Source organism: Parasteatoda tepidariorum, chromosome 8 (assembly GCF_043381705.1).
Source record: "Parasteatoda tepidariorum isolate YZ-2023 chromosome 8, CAS_Ptep_4.0, whole genome shotgun sequence".
In the NCBI taxonomy this organism is placed as follows: domain Eukaryota; kingdom Metazoa; phylum Arthropoda; class Arachnida; order Araneae; family Theridiidae; genus Parasteatoda; species Parasteatoda tepidariorum.
The window spans coordinates 51,656,629-51,671,075 of record NC_092211.1 but is presented as its reverse complement, the minus strand read 5'-3'; the positions used below and the strand labels follow the sequence as shown (position 1 = coordinate 51,671,075).

At 28.7% G+C, this 14,447-nt stretch overlaps 2 protein-coding genes across 2 annotated transcripts in view; one reads left to right on the top strand and one right to left on the bottom strand.

Moving 5' to 3' along the window:
* Nucleotides 1-14,447, bottom strand: part of LOC107444215 (ras association domain-containing protein 8) — a 376,108-nt gene that overhangs the window by 260,478 nt on the left and 101,183 nt on the right. The window lies entirely within an intron of this gene.
* The window catches only part of LOC107446971 (soluble guanylate cyclase 88E), a 202,004-nt gene that overhangs the window by 99,044 nt on the left and 88,513 nt on the right, over nucleotides 1-14,447 (top strand). The window contains exon 3 of the mRNA XM_043047850.2: nucleotides 907-1,245. Coding sequence (XP_042903784.1) covers nucleotides 907-1,245 — 339 coding nt within the window. The remainder of the gene's footprint in view (nucleotides 1-906; nucleotides 1,246-14,447) is intronic.

Sequence of the window (14,447 nt, the reverse complement as noted above, 5' to 3'; positions counted from 1 at the left end):
AATTCTGTATTTAATAATGAAAAGGTTTTAAAATTGTTAAAACATCTCTTACTCACATTCGTTAAATTACAAAAATCCTTCATTTAATAATGAATGTTTAAGGATATTATACTTGTATTTGTTAAACTATAGTCATACTCTATTGAATTTGGAAAGTACTTACTCACTTTAAAAAGTATCATATTTATGTTCTAAATTAATAATCCTACGAAACTGAAGTGGTAAGATATTAATTGATTAAAAAATCATTCGCTTCAAACATTTTGACCAAAATTATTTCCATTCCAGCTCATCTTGATGCCCTGGAATCCTGTTTGATTCACATGAAAGCTGATTCCCTTGTTAACGACATTAGCTCCTCACCACCTCTCCATAGCACATGGAAATGCATTTTATCTTGATTTGCCCCTTTCGGCCTCTGCGTTTTCCCTTTTCTGTTTTTTTTCATGTTTATTTTTATTCTTTCTCTGCTACTATAGGTTTTTATAGTTTTGTTTTTCACCTTTGTTTCCCCCACTTTTTTTGCTGGCAACTTTACGTTTTTTATTTCAAATTAATTTTGTTTTTTCTCATTCACGTCTGGCAAGTCTTGAAAATGGGCTCCTATTTTTGAGCGCTTAAAACATGCCGACTGTTATTTCCAATCTGTATATTATGTCTGGAGTCTTTTAATCAAGTAATATTTGTGCTTGTTAAATGGTAATCTAACCCTATTCTTTAATAAATGACTTAATAGTTGTTGAAATACCTCTATATTTGTTAAATTATAGCCTTCCTCTATATAGTTAAAAAGTGCATAACATGTATACATGTGTACATGAGTATGACATGTTTGAAGTGTATTACATCTATAAATATGTATAGTTAAAAAGTGGCTTAAAAAACTGTTATACTTTTTAATTTCAGGAAGTTGGCCGACACTTCTACAAAACAGATGTTGTCATCGAGGTTCTCAAAGAAGAGACTATCTTTGACACTTTGCATGTCATGATGCAACTGACCTTCGACAATCGAGCTTTTCAGTTAGACCGACGACAAAACGTTCAGAGAATAGACAAGAACATGATGCCCGTACAGGCATTCCTCTTTCTTGAAATATTTCCTTTCTGTATAGTATTCGACGAATATCTAGTCATTAGAACAATAGGAAACAGTCTCTTAGCTGTGATGCCAAATATTGTTGGCAAAAAACTAACTTTAGTGTTCGAATTGACGAAGCCACTCATTGAATGTACGTGGAGAGCGGTGAGTGCATTTATTATTAGTTGGATTCATTTAGTGTTGTTTTAAAATCTGTAAAATAAAACACATCAAAGTAAGTTATGAATTCAATTTCTAAACTAAGCTGTATTATAAATTCAGTTGCTTTATAGCACTGAGAAAAAAGTATGGTCAAAACTATCAGAATATGGTAAATTTTCCCGTGTTTCTGGCTATTTAGAAACATAAAAAAGTTTGATAATTTTTACGGATGCATTTCATTAATGATTTTGATAAAATTAACAATGAAATATGGTTTCATAACATGTGATAAAATTTGGCAAATGTGGTAAAATTTGGTAGTTTTATAATACCTTCGAGCAATGCATAAAGCTCATTTATTTGGTTAAATTTGCCTTTTAGGTTTTTTTTTTTAAATTTTTTAAAATTAAATGTGTTGTAATATGAATAATACCAAACTAGAATTTCTGCCGTTACTATATGAATTGAAAAATTACCAAATAAAAAGATTAGGTTATGTTTTTTTTACATATATTTGCTTATATTTTTTTACTTATATTTACATTACAGTACAGTAATTTTAGTAGAATTTCTTATAACGTATGCTAAAATTTGGTAAATGTGGTCAAATTTGGTAGTTTTCTAATATCTTACAGAAATGCATAAAGCTCATTTATTTGGCTGAATTTGCTCTTCAGTTTTTCAAAATCTTTTTTCATTAAATGTATGGTAATAAGAATAATTGAAAACTAGAACTTTTGCTGTTCCTATATGAATTGAAAAATTACCAAATAGATAATTTAGGTTACGTTTTTTTTATACTTAAAATGTGTCATTCCAGTACAGTAATTTTAGTAGAATTTTTTTTATAACATGTGATAAAAATTTGGTAAATGTGATCCAATTTGGTAATTTTATAATGATACCTTATAGCAATACATAAAACCCATTTATTTGGTGATTTTCAGTTTTTTTATTTTTTATTTTTATTGAATGTGTGATAATAAGAATAATTGAAAACTAGAAGTTTTGCTGTTCCTATATGAATTGAAAAATTACTAAATAAATAATTCAGATTTTGTTTTTTTATTTATTATTTTCTTCATTTACAGTACAGTAATTTTACCAGATTTTGCTCGATCTGGCTTTCACTTTTAATTTTATAACGAATGAATAAATGAATTTATTTTTTTATTTAAATAGGTCCGTTGATTCACCAAATTATGTTAATATTAGCAACTTCATTTATCATTTGTTGAATTAAATGGCGTCATAATACTGAATTCATTCATAAAATTAAATAAAAAGAAAAAAATTACTCTACAATAAACACGGAGTTCAAGACTCCATAATTTCGAGATCATCGGTATGATGGTGGCAATGTGGTCGAGATTGCGCGCTTGCCGCATTTACTTGTCACCAACCTGATCCTTATTGATATAAAGCTGGGTGGTCGAAAAAAGATTTTTTTAAACGACAGCTTTCTCATACTATCGTGCTATACTCCCCTACGTATCACCGAGTCTCAATATTGATAAATATCAAATTTAATTACGTCATTACTTTTCATATTCAATATTAGTTATTAAATACTATGTATAGTAAATAATATAAGAGATATAACATTAAAATACAGTTTTTTAAAAGTCTTATTAAATTAAAAACACTTTAGAATTTGAAGAACATTGAATCCCTTGCTAAAAAAAACGTTTTTAAACTTATGCAGTTCGACAAAAAATAAACTAAAAACGTAATTTAAAAAATTGTACATTGAAACCCTTGTAATAGATAACGTTTTTAAACTTATGCATTTCGACAAAAAATAGACTAAAAATGTAATTTAAAAAATTGTACATTGAAACCCTTGTTATAGATAACGTTTTTAAACTTAGGCATTTCGACAAAAAATAGACTAAAAATGTAATTTAAAAAATTGTACATTGAAACCCTTGTTATAGATAACGTTTTTAAACTTAGGCATTTTGACAAAAAATAGACTAAAAATGTAATTTAAAAAATTGTAGATTGGAAAAAGAGAGAGAAACGGATTGCAGATTTGAAATCAGCGGTTCGAAAATATCCAAGAACCGTTATAAAATCTGCTGCAACAAGAAACAGAAGAAAAAAAATATGATCTCCGTCATAATCTCTCAATTTTTTTGCTGATATGGATAAACTTAGCTCGATGAGAATTGTTGTCAAACATGTTTGTTTTCGCTGAAGAAAGCAAAAAAATTAATTAAAATTGATATGAAAAGCAAAACATACTGCGCAAAATTAGCTGTGTGATAATGATAATAAGCTAAATTAGGTTTGAAAATAAATTTAGTCTTAAAATTTGATTGTGTGTTCTGCACTTTAAACTTAAGTTCATCATTAATATTTTAAATTTTCATTTAAAATATATTGCTTACAAGATTCTTCTAAACATAATTTACCAAGAGTAGCTAAAAATGTTTTTCCCAAACAACTTAACAATATCAAAACATTTAAGAATTTCTAATATAATTCGTAAACAGTGGTTGTTAAGGGAGTGTTTACAGCGCATTCAGTACGAAACGCTGTTATTGCTGTGTGGTTATGACAGTTCATTTTTATCTTTCAGTATAAAAATGTTTCGAAGTGAAATGTTTTAATTAAATTTTGTAAAGAAAAGACGTTTTGGGAACTATTTTATTTTTCGGATATCTAATTTCATTTTATCTTTTAATGACAGGTTCCTGCTCAAACAATTAATTTAAAATAAAAGGCAAAAACTAATTAAAATTTCTTTATAATTCACTCTTTACAACTCAGAAATCACTTAAGAATAAAAATAACACGGTTAAAATTAGATTACTTTGATAATTTCCTTTCAATTAAAAATATTCTCTTCTTAAGTATTATAATTAGCGGCATTAATATGCAAAAATCACGTAATTAAGCTAAGATGATAAGATTTTGAAAATAATGAGATTTTTCTGGTGATTATCTTCATAAGTGGAAGCTCGATTGTTTAATGTATTTTATAGTTTTTGGAATTTTCACTAATTTAACAAATATTCAAAATATGGCACTTACTAAAAGCGTAATATGATGTTGTTGAGATCAAAGAAGATTATTTGGAGTGCATATAATCTTATACTTTGCAAAATTAGAGAAAAACTGTTGTTGATTGGTTCCGAGATTTTAAAACTTAGGAAATACAAAATTTGCATCAATATTTAAAAATGACTGCCATTTTTAATTGTCTCAGAAATGGATAAAAATAGGTTGTATCATCAGTTAAATTTATTATCAATATTGTAACTCAAATGTCAGCACTAATTTATGATTTTTTAATATTCTATAACAGGGGTTTCCAACTTGCATGAGGCCGGTTTGATTTTGACACAAATCAAATGGCGGGCAGCAACTTAATCAAAATTTTTTGTAGGACTCTTTTATGTTTGAAGGAACATTAAATATTACTGTCAGAGTTTTACCAAATTGTAGAAAACAAAAGTATTGAATTACAAATTAAAATGAGTAGATTTTTGAAAATATTTAATTATATTTAATTGTTATTCATAATATTTTAAAAAATAATAAATAATAAAAATTCGGGCAACAATAATTTAATGTGCACCTATGTATTAAACAATTAATGTGCAACAGATATCTAATTGTTAAGGCATTAAAACTTACATAGTAGTAAACAAAATATTGAATGACTAAATTGAGGTTTGTCTGCTGCAACTACCAGAGAATAGATATTTACATTTAAAATTTACAAATGTTAAAAATGCTAAAAAGTTAAATGTTAAAAAGTTAAATCGGAGAATTTCTTCGAGAAAATTTCTGATACGCCCATGCTAAGTTATATTCACAAAATACAAAAAAAAAAAAAAAAAATGAAATGAAAAAGAGCATCATACACGATTATTTTTGGATTTGAATAAATATTTTCTTGAATGCAAAACCTGAAAAATGAATTTCTTTGCACGGTTGGTATGTTAAGTTTCACAGAAACGAAGAAATTAGGTTTTTTTAAACGAGAAAAGTATTTTAAAGCCATTCAGATTCTTACGAAAATTGTCCGCAAAAAAATGACAACAAATACATTTTAGTTCGAGGGCCACAAAAAAAGGCTTCGCGGGCCGCCAGTTGGAAACCCCTGTTCTATAATATAGAGCTAGGTTTATTTTAAACCTAGCTCTTAATAAAAAAGTAAAATACGATAGTCGGAAGCAAAACACAACGCGAAAAAAAGCACAAATAATTTACAAACTATAATTTCAGTTCTATAAACAAGAACCTTTTTCAGTGTCAAAACGTCAAATTAGGGTAGAGACAAGCGCGTGCAAAGTGGTTTAGCCAATAAGGAAAAATTACTAAATGAATAGCTTAAATATATTTTTTGGTTTTATTGACTAAACTTACGTTGTTGTTTTTTACTTGAAATTTCGTTTATATACAGCACGATAAATTTACCAAATTTTCTTTCTCCTTATAAGTAGTGACAGTTTTTTTTCCTGCTATACGAGAATTGTGCAATAAAAACTATCTCTAAAATACATCTTTTTTTAAATTCTTTTTTTCCTCGCAGCTCTTTTAGAAAGGATTCTGAATAGTTTGTTCGAAAATAAATGTTCAACAAAGCCTGAAGGATCTAGTAACTACTAAATATATTTCCAATCGATATATTTTATGAGTGTATCGTAAGGATAAATCAAAAATACTTTTCTTGAAGTATCTTTAGATGGAGATAGATGATTTTCAGAGCATGTGATAATGTCTTATCATTTAGAAAATAAACAAAGTTGCACTATTTTAATAATATTTAATATTTATTTAAGTTCGCATAAATAATCTGAATGTATTAGATAAGGCGAATAGTTTAGTTAATGGGATTTTAAATCTAATTTTTAACTGAAAATTAATGTATTCAAAATAAAACTATGAATTTTCCTCGTAAATGATTCATTATTAACCTGAAAGGAAAACTAACCTGTTATTGAAGCATTTTGAGCTTATAGGATTAAAAAAATTTTCATCGCCTTCGCGGAGTTTTAAGCTTTTTCTATTAGAGAAATTTTTGTTATGATCGAAATCACTTAAAATTTAAAGCCTCTAAATTCTGTAAGTATGGTGTATGGGGCAGAGATTCTTTTGCTTTTTTTGTAATATTAGTGTAATTTGTGTAATATTAGGAGGCTCCTTAACCTACTAGCTTAGATCTCCATAACCTCTAATGGCTTCTAATTCATAATTTTTTTTCTTCTTAAAACTAATATTTTTCACACAAACATTTTGTCCCCAAAATGTATGATTTCTGTTATTTTATGTAAAATCATTTATCAAACTAAGTACGTAAAATCCTCGGCTAATACTCAGTTGATAAAAGTAGGCTTAAATTAAATATATATTCGTAGAAAGTGGATTCTTTTGTTTAATAATGTTCTTGTTTTATTCAACAAATATAATATTATATTATTATGCGATGTTCGGAAACTAGACTCCCCCCCCCTCTGAATTCATTTTAATTAAATGTTTTTTTTTTATTTACCCCTGAAAAACTTCGATGAAAACACATCGATTGAAAACGAATTTAATGTTTACACCATATTTCAGGCAATATTGAACATTAATTTTTGAACAGAAATAATTCAAATCCTTTTTAAAGCAGTTGTGAAAAAATAGCTTATTGTAAAAAAGGATTTCGTAGCAATACTTTTTCTCTCCGTATTAAATAATTGTAAGCATCACCACCATTACTTTGGGTGTTCAACTTTTTGTTAAATGAATCGTAGTAATTAATCGGATTTTTTTTCTTCAAAAATTAGTACTTGGAAAAGAAAAACTCGTGGAATACAAATTCTGTCGCTTAATAAAAAGATATAGAAGAGTATCGGATCTTATAAGAACGATATTTAATTTAGTTTAAATAGGTAACAGTTTTTATCTTCTTTGCATTACGGGTTTTATGTTCAAAAATTTCAGTATTATTTCCCTTTAAATAATCATCCGCTTCTAAAAAATTTAAGCAATTCCTTTTCTTTGTTAATTTTGACATAAGATCAAAGGCAAAATTCAAAAATAAAAATCTCGAGTAAGAAAATTTTTTTTCTTGCAACCATGGGTGAACAGTCACTATTTAAAGCAGGGAAAAATCAATAAAAATCACTTAAAAGTGAAATAAATTTAAACGAGAAATAAATTAGAATTTCTTAAAAAGTTAATATAGATCTTTCCGCGTGTCACAATTCAACTGCGAAGTTGCATTATAGTGAGTTGCAGAGTGTCCAGCAACCCAAGAAAAAAAATCATGATGGTTTTCCTTTGATGGACCTATTAAGTCTAATAGTTTTTTGCAGAACACAATTGTGCCGTAAAGCAAAATATTGCGAAAGAATTAGCGAAACAAATCAGTTAAAATTGCAATAACCTTTAAACAAAATAGAATTTAAAAAAAAACTCGTTTCTAAGCTTATAAACAAAAGCGACCCTTTCAGCACATTAAATTTCAACTCTATTGCTCTGCACAGCGATCCTCATATTTTTTACAGGTCAACAAGTTTTTATTTTGTATTAGTCATATTTTGGTTTTCATATCATGATTTATTTTGTTTATCTATGTTGATAAATGAAATCGAATAATCTTGATGTCTGATTAGTTTCTTAATCTTCATCGTGAGTTGGGCGTATATCAACAATGGTACAGAGAGGAATGTTGAATTATGATATATTAAGCAACGAAATGTCTTTTTCATTTTATTAATCTATTTCATTCAACTATTTTTTTCTCTCCATTGGTCTGGATTGATTTTCTACTTAGTCTGCAAAAATGTAAGAAGCATTATTCTTCGAAAAATAGTTTTAGTTTTAATCAGAACATCAAGGTTTCCTAACCTATGTGAAGCCATCTTATACGCAATGCTTTTCAATGCGGTTTGTAGGCGTGTTGTGGTTTTCAAAAAGTTAAAAGAAACTTATATATTTTTTTATTTTGAACCCCTTTAACACAATTGATGCTTTGCACATAATAAATCAGGAAAATTTTCATTTGGTTATTTAATTTTTTTATTATAAGATAACTTATAACATTACTAAAGCAGTTTTACATGGAGAAAAAAAATCTGGTAGTATTACCGAACTTTATGATAATGATGTTTCTGATTAAAAAAAAATCTGAATTCTGGTTAATAAAACCAAAATGTACGATATTCAAACCATTTATTTGGTAGCTTTCCAGTTCAAAAGGTAACGGCTTACCAAAAATTCTGGTTTTTAAAATTATAGTTCTTATTATCTCCCTTTTAGTAAAAAATACAAATCTAAAAAAATAAATTTAACCTCATAAATGGTTTTTATGTCATGCTATGATAAAATTGCTAAATATTACCACATTAGCCGAATTTTATTACACATTATAATACCATATTTTATTGTTAATTTTACCAAAATCATTACCGAAGCACTAAAGTATAAATTACCGACCCTTTTAGTGTTTCCATAGACGCAGAAAAATGGAAAATTTTCCCATATTCCGTTGGTTTTGATCATATTTTTTTTTAGTGTATTGTGTATCTAACCTTCTAATACAAATATTGTTTATTTACTGTCTTTTTTCCTCTTCTCAATATTATTATAGGTTTTATTTTTAAATCGGCCTTAATGTTGTTTGTTTTGAAATTGTTGGGAATTACACAACTCCCTTTGACAACAACTGACTTTTACAGGAGTGCTTTTCTTTTTCTCATAGATTTTTTCTTCAATATTTAATGAAAGAATCCTAATGACCTATTTTTAATGAATTCTTATAATTAATATAAAGAGAATGAACGTTTTTTTCATATTGAATGTCTGGAATTTATAATTTCAATTTCAATTCAGTATTTGGTTCAGTGTATCGTTTAAAAAATAATATAACACACGAAATTATATTATTATACTTCCAGAAAAAGGAAAATGTCACCAATACTTAAGAGTATGATGTTGAGAAATAAATAAAACTGAAGTGGTTTTTTTCTTTTTCGACCTCATCCTGTCATAAAATCTAGAGACCTCCTTCAAATCATTAAAGTGTTGACTCTAATTCATGTGGAAAAAAGACCTTCTGAAGAAAGTATATACTCCTTTATCTGTAAAGTGATGTTATTTTGAGAAACATTGTATCATCTCTTTTTTCCTATTTCTACCTCCTTCTCTCTTAAACGTGCTTGAGTTCAATTTTAAGTTACTTCGTCGTTGAGTTTGGGAATATTTCTTCTCAAGAACCATCTTTTCATTCATCTATCGAACAAGCCCGCATTGGCCATAGAGTGGACATGCTAATGGCCCCTCGATACTAGCTACTTATTTAGGGCCTCATTGGAGGTGGGGCTCTGAGACGGGGAGTTTCACTGCAGCAGAGCAACTTGGACCTTTATTGGATCAATATCCACGACACTTGGCTCAATAAGAGTTCAAAGGGCCGTTCATTCAAGGTCGGATTCACCCAATATTTTATAACCACTTTACAGCAAATATCAGCCCTACATAGAATTGTCCGATTCACCCAATATTTTACAACCACTTAACAACAAATATCAGCCCTACATAGAATTGTCCGATTCACCCAATATTTTACAACCACTTAACAACAAATATCAGGCCTACATAGAATTGTCCGATTCACCCAATACTTTACAACAAATATCTGCCCTATATAGAATTGTATGAATCACCCAATATTTTACAGCCACTTTACAACAAATATCAGCTCTATATAGAATTGTCCGATTCATCCAATATTTTACAGCCATTAGTGTTAAAACCTCGGTGTTAAAATTCGGTGTTAAAAACTCGGTGCGTTCAAGAATAAAGACTTCTTCCAAAGATGAAAGGAAAAAAAATATTGCAACGCAATATGACACTTGCACTTAACATTTACGATGTATGGAACGAAACAAAATCATACTACGAATTTGCTTCGAGCTATATATTTTATAGATTAGAATATTATGGACCTTTAAAAATAATCCTATAAATTGTAAAATAAATATTTTCTTATACTCTGTTAGAAATTGTTCGGAAAAAATGGTTGAATAGCAATTTATTATTATGGTTAAATAGCAATTTATTATTATGGTTAAATAGCAATTTATATAATTGTTATTTTATCATATTCAAACAAAACAGTCAAATTATCATAAATAAATAAGATGGTATTCAAGCTGTTTACAGGGAGAAAGATCATTTATTAACTATTTTCAACTAATACGGTTAAACAACCAGAATTTTATCGCACCAACTAGATCCACCTAATGAAGTTTCTGAGTTCCTTGCAGATGGGTGCGTAATATAGCCGAGAGGGCTAATGTGTCAGTCTCATGACCGGCGAAACTCTGGTTCGAGTCCCAGTGTTAACACCACACTATTTCCGCCTCTCCTTTCTACACATGAAGAGTTTCCAGTGTACTGCACTCCTTTATTTGTGTTGTGACCCTGGACTGTTAGAATACGATAACCCCATTCTCTCATAGATGGCAGCACCATATAACTGTTAAACTATCTCCAATGCCCAGTCAAAATTTTCTTTTACTGTTTTGAAGCCATGAGTTTTGTAAATGGTAAAAAAACAGTATAGTTTTGTATTCACGGTTATTTAACCATACAAATTGTAAACGGTTTCAAAACCGTAAGGGTAAAAAATGTTCTTCACTGTAAATTTCACGGTTAATTGGATGGACAGACTACTGCCAATTGTTTTACGATAATTTCAGAATGAAAATTCAAATAATGCAGAATAAGATATTTACTAGAGCAAATAAAAAATGTGTTAAAAATTAAGCATCAAACCTGGCCTCTTGCGTCAGGATTTTTTCAACTTCTAATAAAATATAGAAGTCAAGTTATTAAATAAAGAAATAAATTACAATTTGTTTACTACTTCCTAAAAATCGAAAATAATAAAATAATAGATTATTAATTTCTTTTACGGGCCCCATATTCAAGTATCACATAGTCCCCACACTTCCAATCAAACCCATATCGTACAAAAATTAATATATATATATTTTTTAAAAACTAAGAAACAATAGGTTGAAAGTTTGTATCTGAATCAGGGCTCAAAAAAACTCAGAAATTTTACCCGTCCCCGAGGACGGCTTGTCCGACAATGTACCCGTCCTCCTTTGAAACTAACCCGTCGCTTCTAAATGAATAAAAATATAATTTTCTCTTATTTATTACAAACATTTATATAAATTGCACGATGAATTAGTAGTTACTAGGATTACAAATACTAGGATTATATTATACAGTAATAAAAGAAATACTAGGTTACTAATAGTAATGAAAATTTTTTTTTTATGAAATAATTTAAATGACAAAGGTCAAGTTTTCTGGAATGTCAATTTATTCGGGGGTACTGCGTTTGTTAAATGAATCAAATATGACGTTTGCCAGTTCCACAATCAAGTCAATGATTTACTGAGGTTTCTGCACAGAAATCTGAAAGGGGTTTTCCATTTAGATAAATGTTCATAATTGCGTTTAACACTTCTTGTTTAAGACCAGTACGTAATGTGTTTTTTTGTAAGTTCATTGCTGAGAAGCCCCTTTCAACCGCGCAGTACTCCCAGACAGAGAAAATATCAATTCCATTTCAGGGTCATCTTAGAAGTGAGGCGCTAGACTCTTGTAAGATAACAAAAATTGAAAATGTATCACGAACATTAACGGGAAAATGGCCGTCCGCGCGGACGTCGGATTCGAGAAATTCGTTGTCCGCGGAGAATTTTTGACCGTCGAGGACGGGCGGACGGGCTGTTTTTCGAGCCCTGATCTGAATAGTCTTAAAAATGATGTATAGACTCAATGAAATGCTCATGCTAAATATTTCTCTCTTTTTTGATTGAAGAATTGTAGACCTCACAAAATTGAAGACTTTGCGGACTTTTTAACAAACTAATAATAACGATTAGACTAACTATTTTTCAACTAATTTTTAATTGCCATTCTTGCTAAAAAAAGGAACGTAAATTTGGTATGAAACTTTTCCATCGAAAAAATTTTCGTTAACATATTTTAGTATAAATTCAAAATTTCGAGATCGAAACTGCTCGCAATTAAAAATAAATTGCTAAATATATTATCTTTCCAATTCTCTCCTTAAAGGTAATTAATTTGCTGTGTACAATTTTAAAACTATTTATGTACGTTGGAAAGTTTACCCTGAAAATTATTATTTTAAAGTTAATTAAAATTTTATCCCACAAGCTAAAAATATTTTTCCACGTTGCTCAAAATTATCGAGCACATTAGTTGTATCTTAATTTTAGCTTCCAATATTTGATTTAATATTATATGGTTATCTTCAAAGGAAGTAAAATTCAATTCGCTTTGTAAAATTCAATTGTTTGTTTTATATTTAATGCCAAATTGAAATCCTCATTGAAATCGTCATAACCCCTATTACTTACAAGTTTAATAATAAATTGAAACCTCCGTAAGCCTTTTTGAGTATGAAAATCAAAATAATCAATGCCTGAGGGATCTTCTATAACTTATACAAACTATGATGCAATATAAACTAATTTGTTATAGCATGTTAATACCTAGTTATTTTATGTATGTGGAATAAAGGGGGTGAAGAGAGGGCTTTAAAAAAATAAAAGGAGATACGCTAAACTTAACAAAATATATTAACAAAAATAAGATACATATTCTACTGGAGCCACACATTCCAACTGATTCCAACTACATGGTTTACAAGTAAGAGTAATGTAAGTGTAGTGTCCTTGATATCACGTGATTGAGATGGTTGCTTCGTGGATCTGTATTCCACATGTATAACGCTAAATATATACAATTAATATTTTCTCTAACAAAAATCAATGTAATCAATGCCTGCGTGATTTTTCATTACTTATGCATGCTACGAAGCAATATGAACTAGTTTTTGAAAGCTTGTTATTAGTTATTCTAAGTTTAACACTGACTATGTACAATTGTTATCTTCCAAAACAAAAATCAATGCAAGCAATGCTGCTTGATCTTCTTTATCAATGCAAATTATGTTGCCATATAAACTCATTTGTTATAGCATGTGCTATTAGTTATTCTGAGTTTAAAGCTATCAATATAATCAATGTCTGTGTGATATTCTGTAACGTATGTATATAATGATGCATTTTCAACCTATTTATTCAAATGTCTAAATAGTGATTAGATATTTATGAACTTACTCTTACTACTTATGAACTTACAACTTAGATATTTATGAACTTACTCTTATAAGAGCTATTTTCTCCCTTCAAACCTTTATAGAAGCTTTTTCAGATTGGAAATCAAAGTAACTCGCCAAGAGTGCATCAAAGAATATAAAATTTCAAATTTATGTTGACTTTAAAATTATCATAAAATATAGACTTATGATAAATGGTGGAAGAAAGAGTTTTATGGTGGAAATATTTTTATTTCAGTTTTTATTAGTTGGTTCAGTTTTATGGAAGGCTTTGGCCGCAGTAGCAATGATTTCTGGTACATTTGCACTTTTCGCGAAAGAGGGATTTGTTCCAGAGAATTTGAACAAAAATATTTTTAAAAAAAAGATTGCTGCTTTATTTATGAAATATTTGTAGAAGATTCATTCATAGCCTTATCCGAAGATAGCGAAATAATAAGCAGTAACAAAATAATATGCCTTTATGAAGAGGAAGACATCCCTTTTTTTTAAAAAAAAAAGATAACATTTTTGTAATTAATTAATTAAGTAACGGTTGGACTGAGGGGTCTTCGGGGACCCATATTAATCCTAATATTAATTCTTGGCATATGACTAGAATTCAAAATTAAAAGTGACCTTAATTATTCCCAACAGACACTTAGAAACATGAAAAGAGATTCATAGTTAGCGATTTACGAAGGATTAAATAGCCAAACACAAAGCCTTATTATTTTTGCTCAGGCGAAGCTAAATTTAATATTAATAACGCTAAAGTCTCTTGTATTGTTATTAATATTAAATTTTAAATAATTTGGCTATTGCTTCATCTCCAAAAAGACCACGAGAATTAATATAACCCTGTAACTGAAGCATTTTTGTAGTAAGAGAAATAAAGCAGCTTAAAGAATAAGGAGTTAAAAATAGATTTTGATGTTCGATTTAGTCGTGACAGTGAATTAATGAGTTTTACATTTGTATTTAATTAAAAAAAAAGGCTTATCGTGACATTGATTGTTAAGAAGAGAATAAAATATTTATATTTGCTTTTTATAAA